The sequence below is a fragment of the Phyllostomus hastatus genome, unplaced genomic scaffold, assembly GCF_019186645.2.
Source record: "Phyllostomus hastatus isolate PE091 unplaced genomic scaffold, TTU_PhHast_1.1 phas_scaffold_1066, whole genome shotgun sequence".
Classification (NCBI taxonomy): domain Eukaryota; kingdom Metazoa; phylum Chordata; class Mammalia; order Chiroptera; family Phyllostomidae; genus Phyllostomus; species Phyllostomus hastatus.
This window is the reverse complement of record NW_025334004.1, coordinates 14,822,324-14,850,174: the sequence shown is the minus strand read 5'-3', so window position 1 is coordinate 14,850,174 and position 27,851 is coordinate 14,822,324. Positions and strand designations below refer to the sequence as shown.

At 44.2% G+C, this 27,851-nt stretch overlaps 1 protein-coding gene and 1 long non-coding RNA gene across 3 annotated transcripts in view; one reads left to right on the top strand and one right to left on the bottom strand.

The window, feature by feature from the left end:
• Positions 1–27,323, top strand: part of ARL3 (ADP ribosylation factor like GTPase 3) — a 31,468-nt gene extending 4,145 nt beyond the window's left edge. The window contains exons 2-6 of the mRNA XM_045853811.1: positions 2,737–2,880; positions 6,579–6,695; positions 16,391–16,441; positions 18,212–18,397; positions 27,050–27,323. Of these exons, the coding sequence (XP_045709767.1) occupies positions 2,737–2,880; positions 6,579–6,695; positions 16,391–16,441; positions 18,212–18,397; positions 27,050–27,097 (546 nt within the window). The 3' untranslated portion in view covers positions 27,098–27,323. The remainder of the gene's footprint in view (positions 1–2,736; positions 2,881–6,578; positions 6,696–16,390; positions 16,442–18,211; positions 18,398–27,049) is intronic.
• On the bottom strand, positions 3,112–17,291 carry LOC123828709. Of its 2 annotated transcripts, none has more exons than XR_006787503.1 (3): positions 16,918–17,291; positions 16,265–16,379; positions 3,112–3,208 (listed from the first exon to the last, which is right to left on the bottom strand). It is a non-coding gene; the product is annotated as an uncharacterized LOC123828709 (long non-coding RNA). The 2 variants fall into 2 exon arrangements; XR_006787502.1 differs by lacking the exon at positions 3,112–3,208 and adding an exon at positions 15,489–15,553.
• Positions 27,324–27,851: the final 528 nt, after the last annotated feature.

Genomic DNA, 27,851 nt, shown 5'->3' with positions numbered 1-27,851 from the left:
TTTATACCATTAGGTCAATAAAGTTTAGCTATAGTTGGAATGGTTTCTTTCTTTTTTTATGTTTAAATAGTTTTTTAAATTTTCCTTTTTTTATTGCTGTTCAAGTATAGTTGTCTCCATTATTCACTCCAGCACTCCCCTCCCCACCCGACCCATCCCCGCCTCCACCCTCGAACCCACCCCAGAATGGTTTCGTTCTCATCTGTGTTTAGTTTCTCTCCTTTTAAGATGAATAGAAAGTATACTTTTCTTTTATTTTTAATTTTTATTTATTGACTTAGAGAGGAAGGCGGGGAACAAAAGAGAGAAACGTCAATGTGTTGTTCCACGTATTTATGCATTTGGTGGTGGATTCCAGTGTGTGCACTGACCAGGAATCGAACCCACAACTTTGGACTATCAGGATGACACTCTAACCAACTGAGCTGCCTGCCAGGGCTTTACATTTTTCTTTTAATTATCCAATGTCAAGTTGAACGAGTATGTACAAAGTCTCAGCCTGCAGAAAGCAATATTTTTATTTACTAATTTTTTAAAGAAGAAATACATGAGGAAAAACCAAAAACATTCATTTCGAACCTTGAAAACATTTTGTAGAAAACAAACCTTCTTTCACGATTTCTATACTAGTAAATAATACATGAGGAGAACTGTACCTGTACATTGTTTAACGTACTGATGGGATAAAGTCCAGTTGTTTTAGAATTTTACTGGAAAGGTAATGAGGACATCTAGTCAGGAGCTCAGGAGGAGCACAGTATGTTTTCCCTGTTCTCAGCCCTTTTGTATCACCAGTCCTCTGAGGATCTCAGGATTCTAATTTTAACTGCTCTGAAAGGTGGTATTGTAAATGAGTGATTGCAATGCAGCTAACAGAAGCCAGGGAGACTTCTCATAAATATAGTTTCAAAAAGGTATGGTGTCAAAGTATTCAAGGCCAGAAAAGATGAAAACGAAAGAAATGTAATACCTTTAAAGGGGAAAAAAAGACCTATTTTTGTTTGTTAGTTTCGGGTCTATTCAGCCTCTCTTCCCCAAATCTTTTGGTATAGAATTTGTCTTTCTGTTTTATTTTTTATTTATTTATTTATTTTTAGAGAGGAAAGGGAGGGAGAAAGAGAGACAGAGAGAGAAACATCAATGTGCGGTTGCTGGGGGTACATGCAACCCAGGCATGTACCCTGACTGGGAATCGAACCTGCGACACTTTGGTTCGCAGCCCACACTCAATCCACTGAACTACTCCAGCCAGGGCTTGTCTTTCTGTTTTTAACCAAAATCTTCCATTTTATTTCTGGAAAAATTTGAGGCATATAGAGGTTAATGTGGTTCTTAGCAAGTCAATGCAAATACAGTACTGGGAATGATAAACAAAGCGTCTCTGAGGAGAAAGGAATTCTTAATAATTATACATATTTGCATATCATTGTCCAAAGACTGTTGTTGAGAATTATTTTCCAGAATTATTATTTGGCCTTAGTGAACAGACTGGTTTGAACTATTTCCTGGTACAATGCAGATAAAAAATATAACCATTTTATATAATTCTAAGACTCAGTTTGAAGGAATTTCTGCTTGAGCTGGGAGATTAGATTAAATGCCATTTACAATATGGGATTCTTTGATTCTTGTTGTAACCATGCCTCATTAGAACAAATTGTCAGATGCAGGACAGAACAAGTAACTCTCTTATAAGATTTTTTTATAAGATCTTTCTTACGTTCTTAGATAAAAAGCAACCTGGTTAATTTCCACCCATAAAAATTAATCATAATAAAAGCAAGAAACAGAAATATTAGGTCACTGGTCAAAAATGCCAGGATTGAATTTTGATTTTTCTTCATTAGTGACTTTTAAGTTCCCTAACTTCTCTGTTTCGTCAAATTCTGAAAAACAGATCGTACCTACTGTGCACCTGTACTCTAAGGGTCCAATGAAATCCAGACAATGGTAGAGTACTTTGAATGATGAAGTCTCAGTTGTTTTTTTTTTTCTCAAAATTTTATTTATTGATTTATTTAGAGGGAGAGAGAAGGAGAAACACAGATTTGTTGTTCCACTTATTTATGCACACTACTGGTCGATTCTTGTATGTGCCCTGACCGGAGATCGAACTCGCAGCCTTGGTGCATCAGCATGATGCTCTAACCAACTAAGCTGAGCTACCTGGTCAGGGCTGACTGAATGATGGTTTTAAACTTGAACAAAGCCTAGATATAATTTCATACAACTTTTTTGTATTTCTTTGTATAGCACCTTTATATCTTACATTTACTTGGGTGGATACTATTATCTAGTATCTATCAAACAAGTGCCAGGTATGTGGGAAACAGAAGGTATAGTGTTTACCCGCCAGAAATTTCACGCTAGTAAAGGAGGAGAATACTGAAGTCAATTACTTATAGCCAGATACGATGAGTGCTGTAGTCTAAATTTATAAGAAGGGCTTTGGAAACACGAATTAGATAGTGGCTTATACTCCCAGGGGCCTGGGGTGACTAGTAAACTGGATTAATAGGAGGAGCAGGAGTAAGCCGTGCTATTTATTAAGTTGCTGAATTTATTAACCTACTTCTGCCAAAACTTAGAAGGGGGAAGCAACTGAAATAAGTGGCGTTAAAGTAGAAAATAATAACAATTGTGCTCAACCAAGAATTTTTTCAAGGAGAAGAGACTGATATTCAATAATAATCAACGTTAGTGCCCCCAAAGTAATCTTTCTTGTGGTTGTTCAAGGGCTTACTCTCAATTCTGCGTAAATTGAAAAGCGCACCAGACCAGGAGGTGAGACTCCTTCTCCTGGGCTTGGACAATGCTGGCAAGACCACCCTTCTGAAGCAGCTTGCATCTGAAGACATCAGCCACATCACGCCGACACAGGTGAGCACTGCCTCGGCCCCAGGTGCTTGTGGGACATGTGGGAATGATAACAGCAACACGAAACACAAAATGAGAAATACGGTTTTGTCCACGTCTAAGTTTTGTTACTGAGAAAAGTCTGTACTGTTTAAAAGCAATCTTAAGATTCATTAAACATTTCAAGAGATTCCAGTCATATGAGATACTTAGACTAGTTGAGTACATACAGACAGAGACGGTGGGGGTAGTTACCGTTTAGTGGGCTTGGCGTCAGTGTTGCGAGATGGAAAAGTTCTGTGGAGGACGGTGATGGCTGCGCTACAGCGTGACTGTGCTTACCGCCACTGAACTGTGTGGTTAAAATAGTAAATTTTATTTTATGTATACTTTATAACTTTTAAAATAAATAATTTAAATAAATATGTATGAATACCTATGTCAAGACAAGCAGTTCCCTCTGATCTAAGTAATTGCTGTTTTAAATTTTGTTATTAATTGATTGATTTTAGAGAGAGAAACATCGATTGTTGTTCCACTTATTTTTACATTCATTGGTTGATTCTTGTGTGGGCCCTGAGCCGGGATCCTACCCGCGCCATTGGTGTGTGGGGACCACGCTCTAACCAACTGAGCTACCCCACCAGGGCCTACGTGGTTCCTTTTTAAAAATAGCTTTATCACCCTGACTGGTGTGGCCCAGTGGGTTGGGCATCACCCTGCAAAGTGCAGGGTCGCTGGTTTGATTCCCTGTCAGGGCACATGCCTGTGTTGAGGGCCACGTCCCCCGTTGGGACGTGTGTGAGAGGCAGCTGATGGGTTTTTCTCTCCCTCTCTTTGTCCCTCCATTCCCCTTTCTCTAAGAATAAATAAATAAAATCTTTTTTAAAAATAGCTTTATCTTCTCTGATTATGAAATTATTTCATGTAGAAAACTCAGAGAAAGTATAAAGGAGAAAACCAAAGAGTACTGTGAGAAAAGCCACTGTTAATATTTTAGTGTATATTTTTCAGACTTAATAAATACAAATATATATATATATCAATATATATATATATCAATAACAAATATATATATCAATTTTTTAAATAAAAAAACAATTACCTATATTTTTAATCCAGCTTCATCAACGCTCCTCTTTCCTAAGGCTAAGCAAGACAACACAAGGGTAAGGCAGTGGTGGTGCTGGTGTTGCTCGCTGTCTGGAAGTTGAAAGACAGGTCCCAGTGGGAAGAACTCTAGTCTGTTCCTTTAGACCTCCTTTCCTGTGGGAAATTCTGAGAAAGCTCGACCTTCCGCCAGGCCTTTGGGTTTCCTAAGGAGGGAGAGCCCTGTTGGGCTTAGTCACTTGAAAGTGTTTGACCAGTAGAGGTTTTAGCAAACCCAGGGTTACTTAGCATTTTCTGTGGCCACGGTGTGATAAGAGCTTCGGTGGGGTTTCAGTGGCTGTGCTGGTGTGTGTACTTCGTGGCCTACAAGTCTTACTGACCCAATAACCTTTGCAGAAAAGTGAGCAATTTTACAACTTCTGAACGAATCTAATGTGTAGCCTAAGGAGGAGCGTGTTACAGTAGGCTAGCCCAGAAGGGCCGAAACTCAGATAAGTGTGTGAGGGTTTCTGCCAGAAAAAGAAGGGCTAACTCTTTTTTTTTTTGGGGGGGGGGGTGATTTGTGCATCTCCAGAACACCACTAAAATAGGACTTCCATGCTGCAAACATGGAAATGAACTCAAAGTTATGGACCCAGAGTTCCAATTCTAGCTTCCTAGCTTTGTTTGATGTGTTGTAGGTGGTTCTTACAGTACCGGGTAGAGCAGAAGTAGGTGGTTTACAGTTGTTCTTGTGGACAATAGTACAAGAATAAACTTTTGTGTACTCACAACTGTAAACCTACTTTTGCCCCACCCAGTACTATGTCAAGACTTCATATTTATTTTTTAAAAACAAACTTTTAGTGTGTTTTTGTTTGTATATTAGAAAAAGTAATAGATGCTCATTATAGTAAATTTAGAAATCTTTAAAAAGTAAAATTGAGAAACTGAAAATCACCTATAATGTCCACTCATACATAACCACTATTAACATTTAGTTATATACCCATTCACTTTTTTCTGTGCATATATATGATGGGCATATTTAAAATAAATTAAAAAGGCTTATGGTAAATATGCTGTTTATGTTGAACATCTTTATATGTTGTTATAAATACTAATGCAATATATCTCTCTAAATGTTTGTATCTACTCATTATTTCCTTAGAGTATTTCTTAGTAGATTGGGTCTGATGACTTAGTAGAACTTGAAGGCAATTGGTACATATGGTTGAATTCCAGGATTAACTCTTATTTATTCCCTGCTTCATTTCAGAAGGATTTGATGTTACCAGTCTTGACAATTACTATTGTAGTTATGTATAGAATTTTTAAGCTCACAAAAGTGATTCTGCCAATGAGTCAGAATGAAGTAGTCTTTTACAATAAAGCCTAAGTCACTTCCCTTTACAACTCTTAAACCTCTAATTTATTTAGTCATTGCGCTTTAGAGGCATTGCGGTCAGCATCGCCCGCAGTCACTCTCCAGGGACTGTTTATGTATCCTCAGGGGAAGTCGGGCGGCAGTGTTCCTGTGCCGCGGCACCGGTCCTCGCCCGTCTGTGCTGGGCAGCAGTGTTGGCGAGCCACCGGAGGAAGCCGTGCTCCTGGAGGCACCCCCAACGCACTCACCTCCAGTTATTCTGGGGGAAATGGGCCACTGTGGGAGCACATTGTGGGAGCACACTGTGGATTGGGTTTTTCAAATCCTGATTTCACTATTATCATTTTTGCAGGAATATTTTTTTTATTCTTGCTCATGAAATGCCTTCTCTCGGAACCCCAGCGTTCTTGTTAATTTGTTTCTCTGCTCACTAACTCCCAGCTCCCAGCTCTGCCTGCCTCTGATCTGCTCACCTTCCACAGGGTTCCACCTCGAGCGATGGTCCTGAAAATGAGTACTCTCCTTTCAGGTTCATCAGAGATACCAACTAAAGAACAGCTGCCAACGGCTGCTTGCTTGTTTGTTTGTTTGTTTTCGTCACTGCCTGTAATTGAGGGCTCCACTTCAGAGTTCGAACACGTTCCAGCGGCCCCGCCTTCCTCACGGGTCCCTAATCCAGTCATTCCCCAGCCTCCCTCACAGTGTCCTGAAATCAGCGCCTTCCATTTCCTGAGTAATCCACGTGAGGACATTCCTGTATTAATTGTGAACCACTCCTAAAGAATCCAGTCTTCCAGATTGTAGCTTTTGCCTTTGGTCTGTTCTGTTGAGGCTTCAGATCCAGCTTTGGTTGTTTTGTCAGTTACATGTAGTGTCGTGTTAAATTTCTCCATCCTGAGGACTCATCCGGGGTGTGGTCTGTGCTACCAGAACTATTCTCGCACCAAGTTGTCCTCAGCAGGCGTGTGTGTGTGTGTGTGTGTGTGTGTGTGTGTGTACTCATTATGGAAAGCACATCATGGTAGCCATGATATTATAACCCTGACTCCACCACCTGAATGAAATATGCACGTGTAAACACAGCTCTTTCTTCCCTATCATAGCAAACTGTTTTCAGTATTACCGGTGTCACATCTGGCAGAGCACCTCAGAATTCGTAAATAACATAGCTGTCAAATATAACTACATCAAAATTATGATCCTGAAGCTTAGTAAAACTTGGTGTTTTTGCCTTTCTCTGTTGCAGGGTTTTAACATCAAGAGTGTGCAATCACAAGGTTTTAAACTGAACGTATGGGACATTGGCGGGCAGAGGAAAATCAGACCATACTGGAGGAATTATTTTGAAAACACTGATATTCTCGTAAGTACTCCTTTTGATGCATTAATTCGCAGTCTTTTCTGCCACGTTAGGAACATGAACACTGTAATGCGCCTTCTTGTCAGTAATCCCATTGCCATAACATTAATCACCATAAATTTAGGGCTAGCGGAAGGCTCCAGACCATGAGGGAGAAACCTCTTTGTTTACTATACTATAACTTGTATAATGTTTTGCTGTTGCTCAGTAACAATGCTGTGCCCACACCCGCCACAGCAAATAAAGTATTTATTGATTACTGTAGTGATTTGAACAACAGAAGGGAAGTCAAAAGATTGTGCCACTAACTTTGTCATTTTAACAAATCAAATGTATCCCACCCTGAGCAATGGAAGTAGAGTGAGCCCTGGAAACAGCGACACATAAGGAATGCTTGAAAGACCTGACGATGTCCTTCCTGGACGAGGAAACACTTGTAACTGTCTTCAGTTGCTTTGAGAACTGTTTTAAGTCAGAGAGATTAGCTGCAGTATAAATATTTCTAAAGCAGTAGGCAAGGAGCAGTTTGGTGAGTATTAGGTGGTAGAGATGAACTCAGAATAAGGAAGAAGTTCCCTATAATTGTAACTGTCCAGAGTTAGGAGTTGCTGCCTCACGCGTTGGGGATTCCCTGGCAGAGGTGGCCTTTGTTCAGGCAGACGCTGGAACATTAGCTCCCAGCTCCCTGTCACGTTCTCCAGGGCTACTGTTTCAGAATCCTTAGAGATTTCACTGTCCAGATGCATGATTTCTCCAGTACCTCAGCCTCTCGTCCTTGTTTCTCCAGTGATCTTGTCATTCACCCTGTCTTAGCCCCTTGCTCTCCTGCTCACACCCTAAAACTAGGGGCTCTCAGGAACTTGGATAGGAAAAAAATTGCATTATTATTTTCACTGACTTTGAGCTGGAAGTTTGCATTTATTTCAGTTGTGACCATAGACGGTAAACTGCACTGTCAGCCACACCTGTGTCTTCCTTACCTGCAGGGATCATCCTGCCTCTCAAATAACTTCAGCCTGCTGCTGCTGCCTACATGCCTCTTCCCACTGCATCTCTTTCCGCTGCATCGTTCCTATCAGCGCGTGCCCCTATCCTGTAGTTTCTCTTGTTTAAAAAACAAAAACTTGTCCCAGCACTGTACTCCCCTCTAGATACCGTCCCGTTCCTCAGCCTCTCTTTACAACAGAACTCCTTAGGGGAGTTTTCTGTACTTTCCGTCTTCCCTTCCTCCCCTCCCGGCCTCACAGAACCCTCCATGCTGGCTCCCGAGGAGTTCCACGTTGCCAAGTCCCACGTTCAGTGCTCAGTGCTCATCTTACTTGACCTGTCAGCACATTTAGCAAAGTTGGGATGCCGTCCTTGAAGCATTGTCTTTCCTCGGCTTCAAGAATTCCATTGTCTCGGTTTTCCTCCCATCTCACTGGCTCCTCCTCCTCCGTCTCCATTGCTGTAGTTTTCCTCATCTCCTAACATCCACAGGTTGGCCGGAGCACCCTCACGGTTCAGGCCTGTGCCTTTCTCCCCCACATCGCTGATTAGGTGACCACCTCCAGTTCCAGGTGTTAATGACCTCCTGCATGGTGGTAGATCCCAAAATGTTAGCTCCAGCCTGGAACTCAGTCTCATGTAGCCAGTTGCCTATTTGACATCTCCGCTTCAGTGGCTGATAAGTCCCTTCACCCTCAACATGTCCAAAACCAAATTTGTGTCTTCATCCACCCCTGCCCGAAACCTCTCCTCCTACGGTCTTCTCAGTAAATGACAGGTCTCGTCACCCGAAAGCACTGCAGTCTTCTTGGCTCCTTTTCCTCTCCTTCCCTTCATGGGATCCACCAGTCAAGCCTGTCAGTCCTACCTTCAGAGTATTGTCAGCAGCCGGCTTCTTCCCACCTGCACTGCTCCTGTGCACTGATCGTTGCGGTGGCACCCTAACTGGTCTCCTTACTGTCACCTCGCCCCTGGAAGACACTTCTCAATACTGTAGCTGTCATGACCCTGTTCAGGCATATGCTTTTCCATCTCGGAGTGAAAGCCAAGGCTCTTCCAGAGGCCTCCAAGGCCCCCTACCTTCTGGCTTTTCCTATCCGTCTGACTCATCTTCCCCTTCCCAACTCAACACCAGCCACACTGGCTTCCTTGCTGAGTCCCCAGAACTCTAGCATGCTCCCACCTGGGGGCCTTTGTCGTAGCCCTTCCCATGCTAGAATTCTGTTTCCTTAGACATCCTCATGCCTATTCCTTCACCTCCTCCAAGTTTTTGCTCAAGTGTCACCTCACCAGGAGACCTTCTCTGATTACTATATTTAAAATTGTGACCCCCTCCCATGATTACTATATTTAAAATTGTGACCCTCTGGCACTGCGGTTTGTCTCTGCTCTTTTTCTCCCTCTACCAGATTTATTAGTACCTGTCATCTCAAACATATGTTTATTTATTGCCTTCTCCCCCACTGGAATGTGAGCATTCTTTGTCAAAAAAGCAAAGTGCTGAGAAAAGCACCAAACAGATGAAATGGATAATTGTTATAGATGGATTCTGACATTAGGTAGGATGTGGAGTTCTATAACTTTTAAATTCCTTTCCAACTCTGAGGTTCTGTGATTGTGCATCATCATGTCCAAGTCTGGGGATTGTTAATTCCTTCTATAAAATGAGTAGAGCAGCCCCAGCTGGTGTGGCTCAGTGGACCGAGTGCCAGCCCTCGAACCAAAGGGTTGCCTGTTCAATTCCTAGTCAGGGACAACCAATCAGTGTTTCTCTCCCTCTCTTTCTCCTTCCTCTCTCTCAGAAAATAAATAAAATCTTTAAAAACATAAAAACAAATTCCATTTTAAAAAATGAGTAGAGCAGCCCCGGCTGGTGTATGGCTCAGTGGATTCAGCTGTGGCCTGCAACCCAGAAGGTCGTCAGTTCAATTCCCTGTCAGGGCACATGCCTGGGTTGTGGGCCAGGCCCCCAATTGGGGGTGTGTGAGCGGCAACCAACTGAAGTCTCTCTCGCACATTGATGTTTCTCTCCCTCTCTTTCTCCCCCACTTCCTGTCTCTCTAAAAATAAATAAATAAAATCTAAAAAAAATGAACAGGAAAATGGGTAGAGCATCTCCGTCACTGCTGGGGTTATGAGTAGGGCATTCATCTACTCGCCGTGGCCCTTAAATGGAGACTAGTGCCAAAGTGTGAAAGTGTGCGATCAGCAAAGGCATTCGAGGTCCCGCCATGGGCGGCACACGGGCTCATCGTGTTCCTGGCTCTCGGCGAAGCTACGTTCCACTGTATTTCTGGTGCCGGATTAAAGATGGAAGAAAAAGATGAGACACACGATTCTATCCGTTTATCCATCTGTTCAACCAGTGATCCTTCCAAAACATATTATATACCTTCTAGGAGAACAGAAAAGAAAAAAAAGTCCCTTTAAGATAGGAAGAACTTCTGTAATCTCAAATAATTTGTCTCCTTGAAATATAATTCTTTAATTTTAGAAGTTTTCAAAGTTAAGTAAAGGTCAAGAAAATAGTATAATGGAAGCCTAGCCATCACCAGCTTCCTTATTTTCAGTTTTGGCAATCTTTTGTTTCATCTCCCCGACCACCACTTTTTTAAAGTAGTATTTTAAGCAAATCCACACCAAATCAAATCATTATGTTTATGCCTTATACAGTGCTATTGCCAGTTATATCTCAGTAAACTTGGGAATGGAGCTTTAAATCCTCTTTTGCTTTTTGAGTCAAGAGGCAAGAAAAAGCAGGTGGTTGAGAGAAATACCAGTTCTCTCTGTTCATCTTGCAGATTAAAGTACTTGAAAAGAAATACTCAGCCCTGGCTGGTGTGGCTCAGTGGACTGAGCACTGGCCTACAAACCAAAGGGTCAGTTCCCAGTCAGGGCACAGGCCTAGATTTCAGGCCAGGTCCCCAGTAGGGGGCGTGTGAGAGGCAACCACACACTGATGTTCCTCTCCCTCTCTTTCTCCCTCCCTTCCCTCTCTCTGAAAATAAGTAAATAAAATCTTTTTTAAAAAATACTCAAATAAGAGCAGTTTATAAGGACGTAAATGACTCCAAGGCTCCATAAGGAGGTCTCAGAAAGTCTCTGGTCTACAGGTCACAGTAATTTTAAATCATAAGCTCCAACATCTCCAGGCTAGACTGCAAGGCTGTTGTCATTCGGCCCTGGGCGCCACTCTCCTGCGTAGAGTGCCCAGGAACTGGCGAGCAATCCGGCAAAGATCCCTAGAACAACCCTGCAGGAGCTTCTACCAGCTACATTATGCTGCCTGGTACCAGACAGTGTTTTGGATTCAGTGTCAATAGTCCATGACTTTCCAGTGTGGTTTGAGGTTAAGCAAATCTTGGGGAGCAGCAGAGCCCCCAGGGTTAGATTCTAAGGCCCGGTGCCTCTAGGCCAGTTTTCCAGTTTTATAGCGCCTTGGAGTGGCAGGATTGGTGGGTCATACTGGTCTGTTTGTGTAATCGTTTTCCACTGTCGGCTGTAAAGACCTATTGCACCACCTCCACAGCAGTCCTGAGGCTTCACACATGCAGTTGCCTGGTGAACGCTTGTCAGTTATCTCTGGGTGCAGTAAATTCTCACTGTGGAGCGGTGATGCAGCTCTAAACTGATCCAGCCTGCCTTCTGTTATTCTATAGCTTGTGAGCCAGTAGTGGTTTTTATATTTTTAAATGGTTGAAAACAATCAAAAGAAGAATAAGATTTCATCACATGAACATGAAATGAAACTCACATTTCAGTGTCCATAAATAAAGTTCTGTCGTAAGAAGCCACATCCACTTGTTTACGTACAAGGGTGGACAAAAGTAGGTTTACAGTGGCAATGCAAATAAGTAATGTAGTAATTAATAAATAATGATACAAGTATAAACTCAATTTTACATACTCACAACTGTAAACCTACTTTTGCCCATCCCAGTTTTTTTTTTCAAATGGTAGCTTGCTTTTTAAAAAAAAATTAAATTTTTCTTACATATTTTGTCCACCCTGTATTTTATGGTTGCTTTCACATTGCGACAGCAAAGTTTCAATGGTTGTGAAAGAGCCTGTGTGAGCCACAAAACCAAAAATATTTACTACCTGACCCTTTACAGGAGAAGATTTCTGTAGAGCATTAAACAGCTCTCTAGGAGTTTGAAAGAGTCAGGGCAGCTGCTAAAAGTGCCCACGTTATTCCCAGGGAAGATGACCCCAAGGACACCTGGGGGAAGTGACTGAGAACTAAGACCTGAGGGATGGTAGAGAGGAGGGGACAGGGTCTCTTCCATCTTTTAGGCCAGGAAATAACAGGCTTTTGATAAAAATACATCATTTTTTTCAAGGTATATTCATATGATCACTAAGCCCCACAAACATTATTATTACCAGTTTTGTGTTTAAATGCAACATAATTTAAACAAAGTAACTTTGTCATCATTCCCACACTCAAAGTGCAAGATACCAAGTGAGCTCGCAGGCAGCTGTTCCCTGCAGCCTTTCCGCAGTGTCCCTCGCCCTGGAGGGGCCAGGCTACTGGGCCCGAGTAATTGAAAACCACATGTTGTCCAGAAACCTCGTGTGTTAGTTTCAACCTCCCTTTAGACTTTCACCGCAACATTTGTTTAAAAAGCCACGCATTTTAGTGTCATCTCTTGTCTCTGCCTGTCCCTCTGGTGGAGAAATACATGGGAGCAATAAAATGGCCAAAAGGTGGCAGCAGGAGGGAGGAGGACTAGCAGCAGGAGAAACAAAGAGCCCTCCCTTCCTGCGCCGCACAGACAGTCCCTGGGAAATCGGGTAATCCCGAGCAGGCTGAACTTGCATCAGAGAAAAAACCCTTTTACTCTTGGTCTTCCCCCCTCAACCGAAGAACGATTTCAAAGCAATTGCCAAGGAAGGCATGGATTGGCTTTGCTTAAAGTATCATTCCCAGTACCATGAATAACTTTATTTTAGAATAAGTTTATGAAACTTGATCGTTGAAGGTCCATAATGTTTTAAAGTCAGTCAGAAGCACTATAGATATTTCACTTTATCTCACACTTTCTGACTGTTTTTATTGGTTATTCATTTATGAATCTTGATTTTTTGAAGGTCCATAATGTTTTGAGATCAGTCAGAAGTACTATAAGTGTTTTACTTCATCTGATACTTTGAGTATTTTTTATTGATTATTTATTTAGTTCTGGATTTAAAAAATGTATGATTAGATTAACAGCTATATTATTTAAAAAAAAAAAAGACGAGGCTATCCTTATCTTTATCTGTTGACCAGAATTAAACAGATACTGGGCAGCCTGGGTTGGTGGGGGGTGGGGGGGGGGCACCCAGAGAAGTTCACGTCACTGCAGAAGCGCTCCCTGGTGTGTCAGCAGACGACCTGGTGCTCACCGCTCTTTCGTTCAGCCCCAGATCTGTGGGGCAGTTATTTCATAGGCTTCTTCCTGGAATTATTGTGTAGTAATTGTCCAATTTTATAAAAAAATATGCTAAATGATAGGAAGAATATAGTTTAGGAAAACCTTCCTTTTGAATATTTTAATGGAAGTATTCCCATGAAATTTTATGTCTGAGCAGTAATTAGCAAGTAATGTGGCAAGTAATTACAAATAAAGTTAAAACTTTCTTTTCATTGATCTTCAGCCACTGGATTCTCTGGTATCATCTCTCTCATCATTAAAACCTTCCCGTTCTGTATTGTCCTCTCCCAACTGTTTTCTGTCACATCAAATACCAGTTTCTTAACGGTGTGTCTGTGTTTTCAGCCTTGTCTCAGCCTCTTCTTTTCCACCCTGAACTAGCTACTCATGGCCTTTGCTCGCAAGCACATTTTTTCCTGCTTTGTAATTCCTTTCTTACCCAGGGACCTGCATGCTGCCTCCGGGAAGCCCTCTGAGCCCAAACACCCTCCCGTGATCACCTGACCCTCTTCCCTCCCACACATTTTGGTCGATTGCTGCCTGCAGATAATCCTAATCCACTGTGGACGCTCAGATAATTCCCATTAGGTCTTTTATATTGAGGGTCACTTTCCCATTACATTTCTTCTTTCTGTATCTGTGTTTACACCATTTCTCCTACTTGAAAAATGTGAGCCTCACTGGGGGAAAACAGTGGAATTTTGGGTCTCTGTGCTGTGCAGAGCCCATTAATGCATTTACTGACATTGGGTCCAGAGTAACATTAACAACAATAGTAATAAGGCTGCAAAAGAGTAAAATACTGAGACCAAACACATCCATCCTTCTTCCTTTATGATTCTCCATGGAAGACACAGGTAGAAACAGGATATTCTTCAGAGGAAAGGCTAAACTTGGTTCCTGGTATATTTAGCACTGGTGATTGATTCTAAATGAAAGTGCATTAAGCAAAGGAATTTTAATTGTTTTCTTTCAAAAGAAAACAAGTTTTCAAGTAGCACAAAATTTGACCTGCATACGGAAATGTCTATGTGCATTATAGTATATCAGTTTATGTCATTTAAGGCATGTAAAGTGAGAGTTGATTGCTTTTTGTTGTTTTTAAATGAATACAGCAGGTCCTCGAATAATGTCATTTTGTTTACATTGTTTGATTGTAACATTGATGAGATGTTGTAGGAACTTAACTCATGTCAATTAGTCTGTGGTAAAACTGGTTTTGTTATTTGTAGTTTCGCTTAAAGTTGCAGAATCTATAAATGACATTAAATGAGGACTCATTGTATGCTCTTTTAAAAGGGCATTTTCAGGCCCTGGCCAGGTAGCTCAGTTGGTTAGAGCATTATCCCAATACACCAAGGCTGCAGGTTTGATCCCCAGTCAGGGCACGTACAAGAATCAACCCATGAGCAGGAACAAGTATAAAGGACACGTGGACAAGAACAAGGGGGGGATGGAAACAGGAGGGAGATGGGGGGGGCTGGGGGGGGGGTAAAAGGCAGAAAACTGTACTTGAACAACAATTAAAATTTTAAAAACAAGTTGAAAAAATAAATAAAAATAAACTTAAACTAATACAAAAAAAAAGAATCAACCCATGAATGTATAAATAAGTGGAAAAAGAGTGTTTTCATTGTACCATTAATTTAAGAACAGTTCTAAATTTTTTAAAGGAAGTTAGAAAATTTGATAATTTTTAAGATTAGCAACTGGGAAAACATTTAATATATCATTTAATTTTTAAAACTACTACAAAATTATATCTGATTTTCCTTTTAAAATTTCATATGAAGAATTAAAAGAGAACTTTCATAAGAAATTAATATGTTTGGGTTCTGTAACTATAGGTGGCTTTATTTTTTGGTCTTCCCCTAGTTTCTTTATTGTTATAGGATGTTGTTTGTGCAACAAATAAAATTCAGTGAGCCCTGGCCCCATAGCTCCATTGGTTAGAGCGTGGTCTCAAAACTCCAAGTTGCAGGTTCTATCCCAGGTCAGGGCAGATACAGGAAGCAACCAATGAATGTATAAATAAGTGGAACAACAAATTGATGTTTGTTTCTCTCTCCCTTTCTCTATCTAAAATCAATAAAAATAAAAAATTTAAAAAATTCAGCAACAGGAGGGAAAGCTTTGGATTTATAATTTACGATGTATCTCTAGACTTCTCTTACTCTGGCAAAGACTGTGCATGCCCTTGCTATCTCCAGTACTTGCTCCTAACCTCCGAACAGCCTGTGAGGGTAGGAAGGGAGAGACCACTGGGTCTCCTGCCTCAGCGCATGAGGTCAGCATATGGTTAATACTGCAAATGACACTTTCAGAGTAACGATGTCCAAAGACTAGGATTTGTAGATGTCTCAAAACACCGTCCATTCCAGACATCTTGGGATGCAGCATTAGCGGAGTGCTTAAGAGCGACTCTGGCCCTGGCTCAGTGGATTGGGCTCCAGCCTGCCAACAGAAAGGTCATAGGTTCAATTCCCAGTCAGAGCACATGCCGGGGTTGCGGGCCAATGTTTCTTTCCCTTTCTTTCTCCCTCCCTTCCATGCTCTCTAAAAATAAATAAACAAAATCTTAAAAAAAAAAAAAAAAAGAGCGACTCTGGTGTTTACTGTGAGGTACACTTGTTTGAATCCCAGTGTTTTTTTTTTTAATATTAAGATTTTATTTATTTATTTTTAGAGAAGGAAGGGAGGGAGAAAGAGAGAGAGATAAACATCAATGTGCAGTTGCTGGGGGCCGTGGCCTGCAACCCAGGCATGTGCCCTGACTGGGAATCGAACCTGCGATGTTTTGGTTCGCAGCCCGCGCTCAATCCACTGAGCTACGCCAGCCAGGGCTTGAAGCCCAGTTTTGTCAGTACCTGATGTAACTGGAGCAAGTTATTTAACTTCTTTGAGCTTATGTTTATTTATGTATAACATGGGAAAATAATGAGCTCTATCTCACAGAGTTGTAACGAGGATTAATGTGGTAAATCTTGCAAGAATGTTTAGTGAATGCCCAGTAAATGAAGCTATTTTCATCCTGTTCGACTCAACTGACTTTTTATTTTGGAGCTTTGCTGGAGGTATATTGGGGCACTTCCCAGTTCATTGATTGATTGATTAATTAATTAATTAATTAGGTTATTTTGCATCCACAGGTGAGGTAAGAGTTACCGGCTCAATTTCTGTGTGCTGCGCGCATGTGAAATTGGCTGGCAGGATCATCTGCTCCCTCCATAGAAGGTGCCGTGTCTTTCATGCAGCCGCTCATTGAAGTAACCTTCTTCTCCTACATTGCAGATATACGTCATTGACAGTGCAGACAGAAAAAGATTTGAAGAGACGGGTCAGGTAAATGATTCTTCTTTTGAGCTGTTACACAAATAACTGGGTATTCATTAATCTGCCTCGTAAATGTACGAGAGAGAGAGAGGATTTTTTGTTTGTTTTTTGTTTTTGTTTTTTGCTCAGTCTTTGCAGATTAAACAAGACAGTCATTCTGGCAAGCAGGCAGAATTACCAGTTGCCTAAAAAGAAATTAGTTCAGAATTCTTTAAACAGTTTTTTGGAGTAAGCCTTTTAGTTGTTGTTTTTTTTTTTAGAGAGAGGGAAGGGGAGGGGGGAGAGAGAGAGAGAGAGAGAGAGAGAAACATCAATGTACGGTTGCTGGGGGTTATGGCCTGCAACCCAGGAATGTACCCTGGCTAGGAATCGAACCTGGGACACTTTGGTTCCCAGCCCGCGCTCAATCCACTGAGCTACGCCAGCCAGGGGCCTTTTAGTTTTAATCAAATTGAACAAACAAGGTATAAGCAAATGGGACTTACCACCATGCCCAAGGTCTTCAGGTTCCTTCCCAGCCACGTAGGAATGACCCAGAGGAACAATTCACTTATTATTTCTATATATGTTTTTCAATGTCAGCTTAGTTGATCCAGGGGCAACTTTAACAAATTCAAAGGGATGGGAGGAAATGTACAAGCCAAGACTAAGCTGCTCTTGTTTCCAAGCCAAGAGATAGGTATACTTTGAACCCAAACATGGCTTCAAATGCAGAGTCCGTGTCAACACGATTACACAGGGCCGCTTGTGTGCGCAGTTGCACATAGAGAAGCAGTGGGATCGACCTCGGACTGAGCACACTGATAAGAAGGAAGGCGTAGAGTGGGCCTCTCTGGAGAAGCACAGTTACACTTCATGGCAGAGTCCTTGGCTTGTGTCCTGAGCTACCACAGGTGGCCTTCCACATGTAGCAGTCCCCACGTTTATGTTCCTTTTTCCTGGAAATTAGTTTGAGAACTCTCCAGACTCTTGGGAGAAAACCCCGTACACCTCGATGATTTCTGGATCATCACTCCCGTGAACTAATGCTAAACATGAGCTTGAAGGGGAAGGGTGTTGGGTAACTTTCTGCCTCTTGAGCCATCCAGTTCTCTCTGACGGCCCAAGTGTCTTAAGTAGACTCAAAATGTGGATTTAATGGGGAGAGGTGGCTCCTTGAATTTAGGTAAGTATACACCCTCTCCTATACTGACTGCAGACAGGATCAACGACATTCAGTTTAGACCCCAACCAATAGCCTACAGATCAGAGACCTTGCCAGATGGAGTAACACAGGTATTTTAGAATGTGGGTTTGATGAAGTATAATGCATGTGCATGTTTTGGAGACAAAGATCGATAAAATAGAATTATAACCTTTAAAGCAATTGTCATTTTCAATTTATATTTTTAAAAATGTGTGTATATACATATATTCATTGAAAGTTATTTGCAGATAACAACCTTCACTAAGTTTTAAGTTTCTCACCACAACTTGTGTTCTCCCTTGAACAGTGCTTCTCAAAGTGTGCTCTGCGAATCCCTGTAGCAGAACTACTGCAGGGGAACTAGTTAAAAATGCAGATGCCTGGGCCCATGCTCAGTCTTCCCGAAGTCGGTGTCTCTGGGGTGGGCCCAGCACTCCGCCAGGGGGTTCTGCAGGCTCAGGTTTGAGAACCACTGTTCTTGAAAGTTGCTAATAAATCAGCATAACTGTTTTGTATTTTTTCTCATTAGAAGTGAATGTTTAAATGTCATAGCTTTTGTCCTTTCCTCCCCATCCATTCTCAAAATGATCCAGGAACTAGCTGAATTACTGGAGGAAGAAAAGCTAAATTGCGTTCCGGTGCTCATCTTTGCTAATAAGCAGGATTTGCTCACAGCAGCCCCCGCCTCAGAAATTGCGGAAGGGCTGAACCTGCACACCATCCGAGACCGAGTCTGGCAGATCCAGTCCTGCTCAGCTCTCACAGGAGAGGGCATTCAGGTGAGATGAGCGGGAGGCTTGGTCACGTGGCAGTGTGGCAGCCAACCAAGGCAGTCTGTCTCATGGGTTGGGCTGAGCCAGGCAGGAGAGACATGAAACAGATATCCTTTGATGATCAGAGGAACAATCCGGGATGTGAAGGGCGTGAAGAGTTTAGTTCTTTTCACTGAGCAACCAACATGATATCATCAACTGTTTTAGGAAAGACAAACCACCCCACACAAGCACACACTACCCCGTTAGATAAGAGGTCGGAACAGAAGACTTAGAGGATGCTGCTAACTCTGGGATTCTTTGCTGATTATTGTAGGTTGTATCTCACATTGTGGATGCTAAATACATGTACTCCCAGAGTAGCAGCCATCAACAGCTATGCACACTAGTTACCCCATAGAAGTGTTTGCTTTTGTCCGTCGGCCATCTCCACTGTTCACAGAGTTGGTGTCTGTTTCCTCTGCTTCCGTTTGCTTTCTCACTGGGAGACTTCTCCTGACAGTGAGCCCCACATTTTAAACTGAGGAACTATATGTATATGTAAAGGAAGAGCAGGCTCCCCTCCATTTGATATTATTTAGGGCAGAAAACAGTTGTGCATCTGAGACAACTGGGAGGCTCTGTCCTCAACGAATGATAGACAGGTTCAGCGTTGATGCATCCTTCCAAGCAGACACAAACCAGGTGACACCTGGAGCAGCCCTCTGGGACTACTCCGTCACTGCGAAGCCCCCAGCGTGCTCCACGCACCTCACCCGACGCCTGGTGCACCTGCCAGAGAGGCAACACCGGTGCACTGCGAGTCGGGCAGGACTGCGCTAGGCTGCTGTGGGGCATTAACAGCATCTGGAGAAGTGGCATCTCCCCTCGCTGCCAGATGGCATGTGTCTGCAATGGCATGACCAGTTCGTTTGTCTCGGAACTTGGAGCGTTGGGGTACAAGCCTGCCGTTTGAATTGGAACCGTTGTCCTGCCGCCTCTTTCCATTTCCTTTCCAACTCTCTCCTTCCCTCTCTCCGAAGACATTTGACATCAGTTTCTCTTGACACTGCCTGACTGCTTTTTTCAAGAAAAATAGTCACGTTCTAGATTTATCTCACTTGTTCCATCTGTTTGCTGCTTGTTTTTTTTCTTTTTGTTACACAAACAACCAGGGCCTATTTCTGTGCTCGGCCCTTAGACCTGAGAGCAGACCAGTCAGCACGCGACAAGCAGCCCCTCCTCGACAGTACCCAATACCTGCACCCCCGATGCTCTCTGTGCAGGTGTGTGTGGTGGGGGCTCCGCCATAGCCAGAGGCTGCCTCGGCCACCTCCCCAGGCTGGATGCTCGAGCCCTGCAGGCCTCTCTGTGAGGTCCGGGTTCAGGGAGGGGACAGGTGTTGTCTTATTTGTTTCCTTTCTTCTTTTCTTGCTTCCTTCTAAATTCTGGTTATAAAAGTAATAATATTCTCCTTGTTAATCATATAAAAGTGTATAAAGTTCAAAACTATAAAGTTCGTTCCTCTCCCCTGATCCCACTTGACAAAGGAACTAAGTATCATTAGTAGTTCCCTTCTTCTTAAGTCTCCTCTATAAAATTATAATCTTATGATTATAGAGCTATTAGGTTTCAAATTAACTGCATTTTTTCAGCTTAATTTAGGCTGGTCAAACAAGTATACTACAACCCAGGATGTTTTTGAATAGATAAAATACTCATTTTATTTAGCTTCTCACTTTTTAAAAAAAAATCAAATTTTGCTTCAGTATTTCCCTCGATTGTGCGTAAGATGGCCTTCCTGAGGCCTGAGGTTAGTATAGCACGGATGAAGCCTTCTGGGGTTTGTACAAACCACTTCAGCGAGAGAACCCTGCCTGTCTCCATGGTTTACAGCACACATGTAGAGAGTTGAGAGAGTCTTGAGTTTGGGGGCTCTAAAGGTGGGACTAAAGAAAATAAACACATTTTGTGTGCCCACTTCTAAGGAAGTGGGAATTGGCAGCTCTGCAGTCTCTTTTCACTTGGCCGGAGTGTGGAAAGGAAGGAAAAGCAAAGCCGGAACTAATAGTAAGGTCCTCGTTCCTTCAGCCAGCCTGGGGATTGAGGAGCAGGCACTAGAGTTACCTCAAATCAGTCCTCTTCTTCCTCTTCTTCCTCCTCCCTCCTCTTCCTCAGAACCCAGAGGGTGGGAGGGAGCTCTAGTCTTTGTCTTCCCAGCCCCACCCAGCCCCGTCCTATCAGGGAGAGGTCACAGGGATCCAGCTCTTGTTCTTGGCTCGTAACATCTGTAGAAGTGGAGTTCCCTTTCAGTCACAGGATCTTTACACCAAGAAAGAGGCAGCGAGCTGTCAGACAGTTACAGAGTCAGAGAGGGCTTTAAAACTCAGTCAGTTTAAATCAAGTGAGACAGCTCTGTATGCTTTGATTTTGTTGAATTTCTTAGATCAAGGACATTCAACAACTGGATTCACGGAAATTTTGTCGAGAGAGATCTAACAAAGAACTGTGAGCACAAAAAAAAAAAGGAATGCTTTTATATGGAGGAGAAATAGTTTGAAGGTCACTTAATTAGTTTAGTAGATAGTACCATGGTGTATAGAATTGGGTAGTTAAGACTGGGATTTCAAGGTTAATGAGATTAGATAATGGTTAATAGAATGATATAAATTTAGAGAATTTAACCATTATTTGAAATGAGTTATTTAATAAAAATGTTAATTAAGAAGGGAATCTGCTGTCTATTGTCCTTTAATGGTAACCTGTGGGGACTGGAGAAAGGTCACAGAGTTTTCCACGGAAACACTTCCTTGTGAGGCGCTGACTGACCGTCCCTCCCTCAGGTAACGCCTCCGACCTAAGCTCTTGCCCACTCGGCCAGCGTCTTGGTTCTCACTTTCACAAGAGTCAGTCACTTAGGAGGAATTGTTTTCCTGCGCTGCCTAGTTCAAGTGCAGGCCTTTAATGATTCTTATTAATTAAAGTTGTGTTTCCTAAAAATGAAAGACTTCACTAGAAAAATGTCCATAAGATCACTTTCAGACATGGATACTGTATAATAACTACTAAAATTCCCTAGATTCTTATATCATCCTCCCTCTCTGCCCTCCCCACCCACTGCCCCGGGAGAGCTGGTCAGTGATGGGCAAAGCTGCTAAAATGACCAGGCATTAAGTGGGTCAAGTACATCTGCCACCATGGCTCTAATGATCCTGAAAGAAAAAGCGTGCAAAGGTTAAAAGAATTAAAAAGACCTGGGTTTTCTGCTACAGGTTTAGGTATTCAAGGTCAGTGTCTCTGCTTGTATTGTGTTTGTGTGTCTGCGTTCAATCAGAACGTTTGAGACCCGCCTTAAACTGCCCCCAGGTGAGCGAGGCGGGGCGGCGGCTGCAGACCCGCCGGGTGGTGCGCTCCACCTTCCGGGCCCATCTGGCAGGTGCCTCGCTTCTCCGTAGCTGAGGAGCTTCAGCCGGTGCTGGAAGGTTGTGGAGGTTAGTGACTCCCAGGATGGATTTCAGATTCTTATTCTGCTGGCAAATATGTGCCACCTATACAAGGATAGGCAGTCCCAGATGTTGTTCAACAGCCCCTGTTCTGGGTGTGGAACCTGACTTTTAAGGGCTTCCGGAGCATTCACACTGGTCTTTCTTTGCCTGATTGGTGGTGACCCAGAGGCCAGCCCACCATGTGATTAAAGCAGGTTTTCATGGGAAACTGTCCAGAGCAGAGCATAGGTGAAGGGCCCGAGAAGCTGGAGGAGAGCGTCAATCTTGGAAACCCCGGCCAGCTGCGAGGCCCAGAGTCCGGAGGAGCAATCGGAAGAGACCCAGTTATGTCAAGTAGAGGGAGGCAAAAAGAGGAGAAACTGAAAAATGTCTGGGAGGGAGAACCCGCAACCCTGTAGCCAGCCTGCCTCACAGCCGCGGAGGCTGCCTCCCTCTGCACCCTTGGGGCTGGGCCAGGGCTGGCAGGGCCTCTCCCAGTGTCTAACAGCCAGCCCTGGGGCTCTCGCGTCTTCTCTCGGGGTGTCTAGCAAATAGTGAACAAAGGGTCTGGCTTCCACTGCTTCCACCTGCAGACCCGAATTTGAACCCCAGACCACGGCTGTCCTTTGCTGTTGTAGTGTCAGATGTTTGAAAACCTTTTCTCTCTAAAACATCGTGTGTGCGCATGTGTGTATTTAATTAAAATTGTACTGTAATAGAATTCCCTCTCATTGCAGAGATCGGCAGTTTTAACTTGGTCTCTAGCCTTAGTCATAACAGCGACTTGCCTACACCAGTAACTTTGCACGAGCAGAAAGTTCTCCTGGGTAGTCCTCTCCACGCTCCCACCTCTTGCTCACCTTTTCCTTTCACATCTCTCCCATGTCCCCTGTCTTCCTTCCCTAAACAGGAGCAATAGTCCAGCTGATAGTAGGCTCGCTAGCAGTCAGAGCCCTGGCACGTGAGCTGGGTGTCAGAGCGTGCCTTGCCGGCGAACGCTGAACGTTTGCTGGCCCGGCCTCTTGTATTTGTTCCTTTTCCTTGGTGTAGGGGACTTTTCCCTTAATATACCAACAGAACTTCGGTATTTTTAAAAATGACATTTACCACTTCTTTCTAGGCCTGGCATCAGTTATTTTTGACTCCAAGTGTACATGGAACTGCTTATCTGCAAGTCAGACCTCAGGTTTATTTTTAAATTTTCAAACCTCTCTATAGACTAAGAAAGCAAGCTCCAGGACATGCGATTTTTCTACCTCTCTGGTACAGTGCCCTTTGTCACCAGAAAAAGATATTAATAGCGAGCAATATTTTATGTATGCTGCATCCAGCTGCTCCTTGACCCTGGGGGCCCAGTGGCACAATGGTATAGGCTGCGTGGCTCAGCAAGGGCCTGAGCTCCTCCCCGTCTTAAAGCAATCGCTGATGTGACAATCACCAATGTGACAATCACCATTGTGACGTGTGGTCCTCCTCGTGGCATTGAAACCAAGGCCTACCCAGCCATGGCTGCCACTGCTTCCTTCCCACTCGTGAGCAGCGACGGGTGCGTCATAGAGCGATCAGACTAAAAGGAGCACTGCCGTCAGAGCCCACTCTCCCCACAGAAATGGGCATTGTGCCTTTAACCCTGGACCACTGAGACCTGTGATGAGTTGGTTCCCACCCCCATGGTTGGGACAGCCTCATGTGTTTCCCGGTGGTCATATTAGGGGTGATGTCATGACATGGCAAAATTCGTTTCCTCCCCACGAGGCCAGACAAAGCTCAGTGTTTGAGGTCCAGTGTCTCTCTTTAGTCTCTGTTATCTAATTAAAGCCAGTCAATTTAAATTCCGTCTCAGCAAGGTTGGTGGGGGGAGGCGGGGTGGAGGGAGGAAGGGGGGGGCTGCTCAGATGGTAAGATCGCCATCCCCGTGACGAAGAGCAGACGTGCAGAAATTTGGTCAGACCAGTTTTTAAAAATAAAGGTTCAACCATTAAACAAACCTATGAGTTCACTTCCTTCTTTGGAGGCAGAGCAGTCACCTTTCAAGTAACTGATCACCTTTTCTCAGCTGTCTGTTTTACAGAAACACAGCCTTGCCCAACTGAGGCGAGGATGGTGTGGAGCACTCACTTAGACGGGAGGAGCAGAAGGCTCCCCCTCTTGCTGTGGTCTCTTAAATGTAGAGTTTTCGCTGGAGGTGGGAGTCTCAGTGCAAGGTTAATATGCCAGGGCACGCAGCGAGGTAAACATGCAGCTTCCACGTGCAGAAACACCCGGCAGCCCAGGAATCTTGAGCTGAGGGGCCAAAACCCGCCTCTGGCACCTTCAGGGCTGCAGCCATCTGTGCAGGGGCTCGGCCTGGGGCTACCCCAGCCTCGTGACCCTGTTGTCAGCTGGGAGTTCTGAGGAAGAAACTCCTGGAACTGCTTCTCTGAGCTTCGCAGAGCTCCTCCCTCCAGCACCTCCCCACATTCCCCGAAGAATGCTCGGGCTCACAGCCCACCTCTGCCACGCACTGTTCTATGTTCCTGTGTCTTCATGTGGAAACTGTAGTACCTACTTCACAGGGTTGTCACAAGGATTAATTAAAAAGACACAGTCCTGGCTGGTGTGACTCAGTTGGATGTCATCCCATAGACCGAAAGGTCACAGGTTCCACTCCCAGTCAGGGCACCTACCCAGGTTGCAGGTTTGATTCCCGGTCGGGGTGTGTAGGAGACGGCAACCAATCGATGTTTCTCTCTCTCTTTCCTTCTCTCCTCCCTCTCTCCCTTCCTCTCTCTTTAAAAGCAATGGGGAAAAAATGTCCTCAGGTGATGATAAAAAAAAATGTTTTTAAGATAAAATTGTTTACTGTAGGTCAGACACCCTGTTACTGTTGAAACAACTTCAAGCTAGCCTGACATGGACCCTCCCCTCAGGAATCTTGGACCACACTTATCTTTCTTTTCCCGCTGGCAACTTGGCATAGCTTGTCCCTGATGTGATTGGAGAGCTATTATCCCCATTGACTGTTGCCTCCCCGACAGTCCACCTCCAGCTGAGGTTCTCCTCCAGGTAACTACAGGGAAAGTCGAACGCCCCACCCCCAAACACTTCAGGTCAGAGCAGCCACAGGGCTTGGCCGCTGTTAAATCTCCCTGTGCTTCTCACACACCTTCACGTTGCTGGAGGCAGCTGCAGAGGCTCAGGGGCCGACAGGACGGCTGGTGGGTGCTGACCTCCCAGCGCCCTCTGTTGGCAGGACTGTGGCTAGAACAGCTCTGCCACCGCTGGCCCTCCCAGACATCTGGAGGACAGGGCTCCTCAGCAGGGCTCCCCGGTTAAATCCCCTCTGCCTCCCTAACAGATACCCAGGAGAAAGCTGCCCCTCACCCTTCACATTCTGCTTCGGATCCCTGCAGCTGAGTAAATATTTTTCCTATCTCTTTGGCTGCATTCATGTTCAGTTAGTTACATATGATAAAAGAACCCCCCTCTGTAATCAGCCATAAAACGAGGTGGGAAAACAGTATTCATACAGCGTGGGAACACTGTTCCTGATTTCCTGGAGAAGCTGATTTGATAAAATACTGCCAGTCTCTACGGAGCAGAAACGCCCAGGGTGCGCACCTTTGCTGGTGTCCGTCCGGGTTCCTGCAATGGGAAGCGCCACAGCAGCACTGAGCTGTTCAGCGTGGAAGGCAGAGAGGCCGGTTATCGTATTCATCCCGCTTTCATTTGTAAAATCTTTTTTGTCTCCTGGCAGGTGATCATTTTTTTCCCCCGGAAACCAATTAGTTACCAAAATTAAACATGCTTCTCTTTAAATTAATCCTTTTCATAAAATGGTCTTAAAATTGGCCTCAGCTTTTTCAAGTCAGTAGCTGACCCAGTTGTAACTGGAGAGGTATTTGGAGGCCACCTTTCTCCCGTCTCAGCACTCCTCCCCCCTCGTCCTCACTGCTGCCAGGTGCCGTCCACTAGCCTCAGCACATGCCCTGAGGTCTGCTCCGGACTGGCCATCATGTTCCCTCGTCCTCCTGCCCGAGTGTTCTGGTGGCAAGTGGCGGAGTTTTAATCACTGCCAATTCAGGTTATGGTCAGATGGGCCAGGAGATAGGATGCCTGCTGGTTGTTTTGCAGCGAGGCATTGTTTATGGGATTAATGCTCTGAATGGCCAAGGGTGTCAGCTGATATTTTTTACTCTAAGCTGGCTCAGCTGTTCAGGTTCAACCACTAGTCCATGGTCAGAGGAAATGCAGGGCCTTTCACGTCATGCATGCCCTGAGATGTGCAGATGTGACTGGGACCTCAGTCAGCCTGTGTCACAGATGCAGGGGAGAGGAATTTGTTACAGGATCCTTCTTTGATTTTGTTCGGGGCTTCCAAGGGAACTCTGCACACACCTGAAGGTCGGAGAGACTCTAGGGAAGGGGAGAGCATTCAGGGGTGGCTCCAAAGGGGTTGAAAAGGAGGTCATCTCTGGCAGGCCTGGCATCCAGAAGAAACCATGCCACCTGCCAAGTGGCTGTAGGCATTGTGTGGTTTTTACCTCTCTTCCTCTCCAACCTTCTAAGAGAGGACACTTTCAAGGTCACTGTGCCTTTAAGGGGACCTTCTCCCCAATCCCTCTGCCTGCTAGCGCTTAAAGCTACAAGAATCGGGCCAGGCCCTTTTAAGCCTGCCTGCAGAGCTGTACGAAGAGAAATAAATGCACATTGCCCTAGTGTGTGTCTAGTAACACACACTGCAGCTGGTTTGTTTTTCCAAAAAGAAATTTAATTTAACCCGAGTGTACACTGCCACACTGTAAACACACCGGGCAGCAGAAGGGCCTCTTACTGAATTTAATGCCCCAGCAAAGGTCAGCTTTTAGAAAAAGCCAAAAATGGCTGGAATCTTTCCTGATAGCTCCTCAATCAGGCCTTGGATCCAGGCAGATGTGTTTATTTTTTCAGAGGGAGTTCCTGAGGACCCATCTCAAGTTCAGACACTGGGCACATCCCCTCCCATCTCCCTCCTGTGCCCTCAGAGGCCTCCCTCCTCCCCCGCAGGAGGTCACTATTCCAGGTCACCCAGGTGGGCCCCTGCAGCAAGGAAGCTCCCTGTAGCCTGTGGCTGGGGAGGGAGGAGCCCGGCCCCTACTCCCTCCCGTCCTGGGCTTGAGTGTGAGGTGCCTTACTTACAACTAACACTGCCTTTCTCTGCCCGTTTCCCTCCAAGGATGGCATGAACTGGGTCTGCAAAAATGTCATCGCAAAGAAGAAATAAGATCTGGACGAATGGAAACGCAGGAGCTTCGGGAGCTGAATTCTGTCCTGAAAAACACTAATTTGCTGCTTTCTGACCAAATGTTTTTCCATCTGTGTACAGCCACAGCTGTTTGAAGAGGGAACAACACAGTTTAAAAAGAATCCCCATTCCAGCAGTAGATTTAACTGATCTCTGAGGTTCAGTATCATTTTTCAAATAAAGGAATTATATTATTTCCTCTGCATAATTGAAATAGTATTAAATGTCTCAAAGCACATGATTAGAAAATGAGATCTTTTAAATGAGCAAGAGATTGCATTGCAGTTCAGACAATTCCAGTGGGCTTTTTTTTTTTCTTTCAAAAAGAGGAAGAAGCAGCTTATGCTGCTCTCACTAATTTACTGACCTGTCCCTGACGTTCTCCCCATGGTTTTGAAAACCTGGACCGTGTTTGCTGGTGCTGGGCAGTGATTTTTACCATCGACTGAGCCAGGGCTGCCTTCTGTCTGCAGGGAAGCTGCTGGGGGGAAGGGAAGGAAGAGCAGATGATTAAACCATCTTGTCATACAGGTAGGAGACTGTATGTAGTCCTCACCCTTTGGAAATGGGGAAAAAAATCCTTCCTTGCAAACAAGTCACCACATAAACATACCCCATCCCCACCCCCCCAGCCAGCCACACAGGGAAGCAAATTCTTAACGACTTTCGACTGTAATGACATCTGGAATGTAAGGAGAGGTGGGAGGTTTAATTCCAGAAAAATTACAAGGTC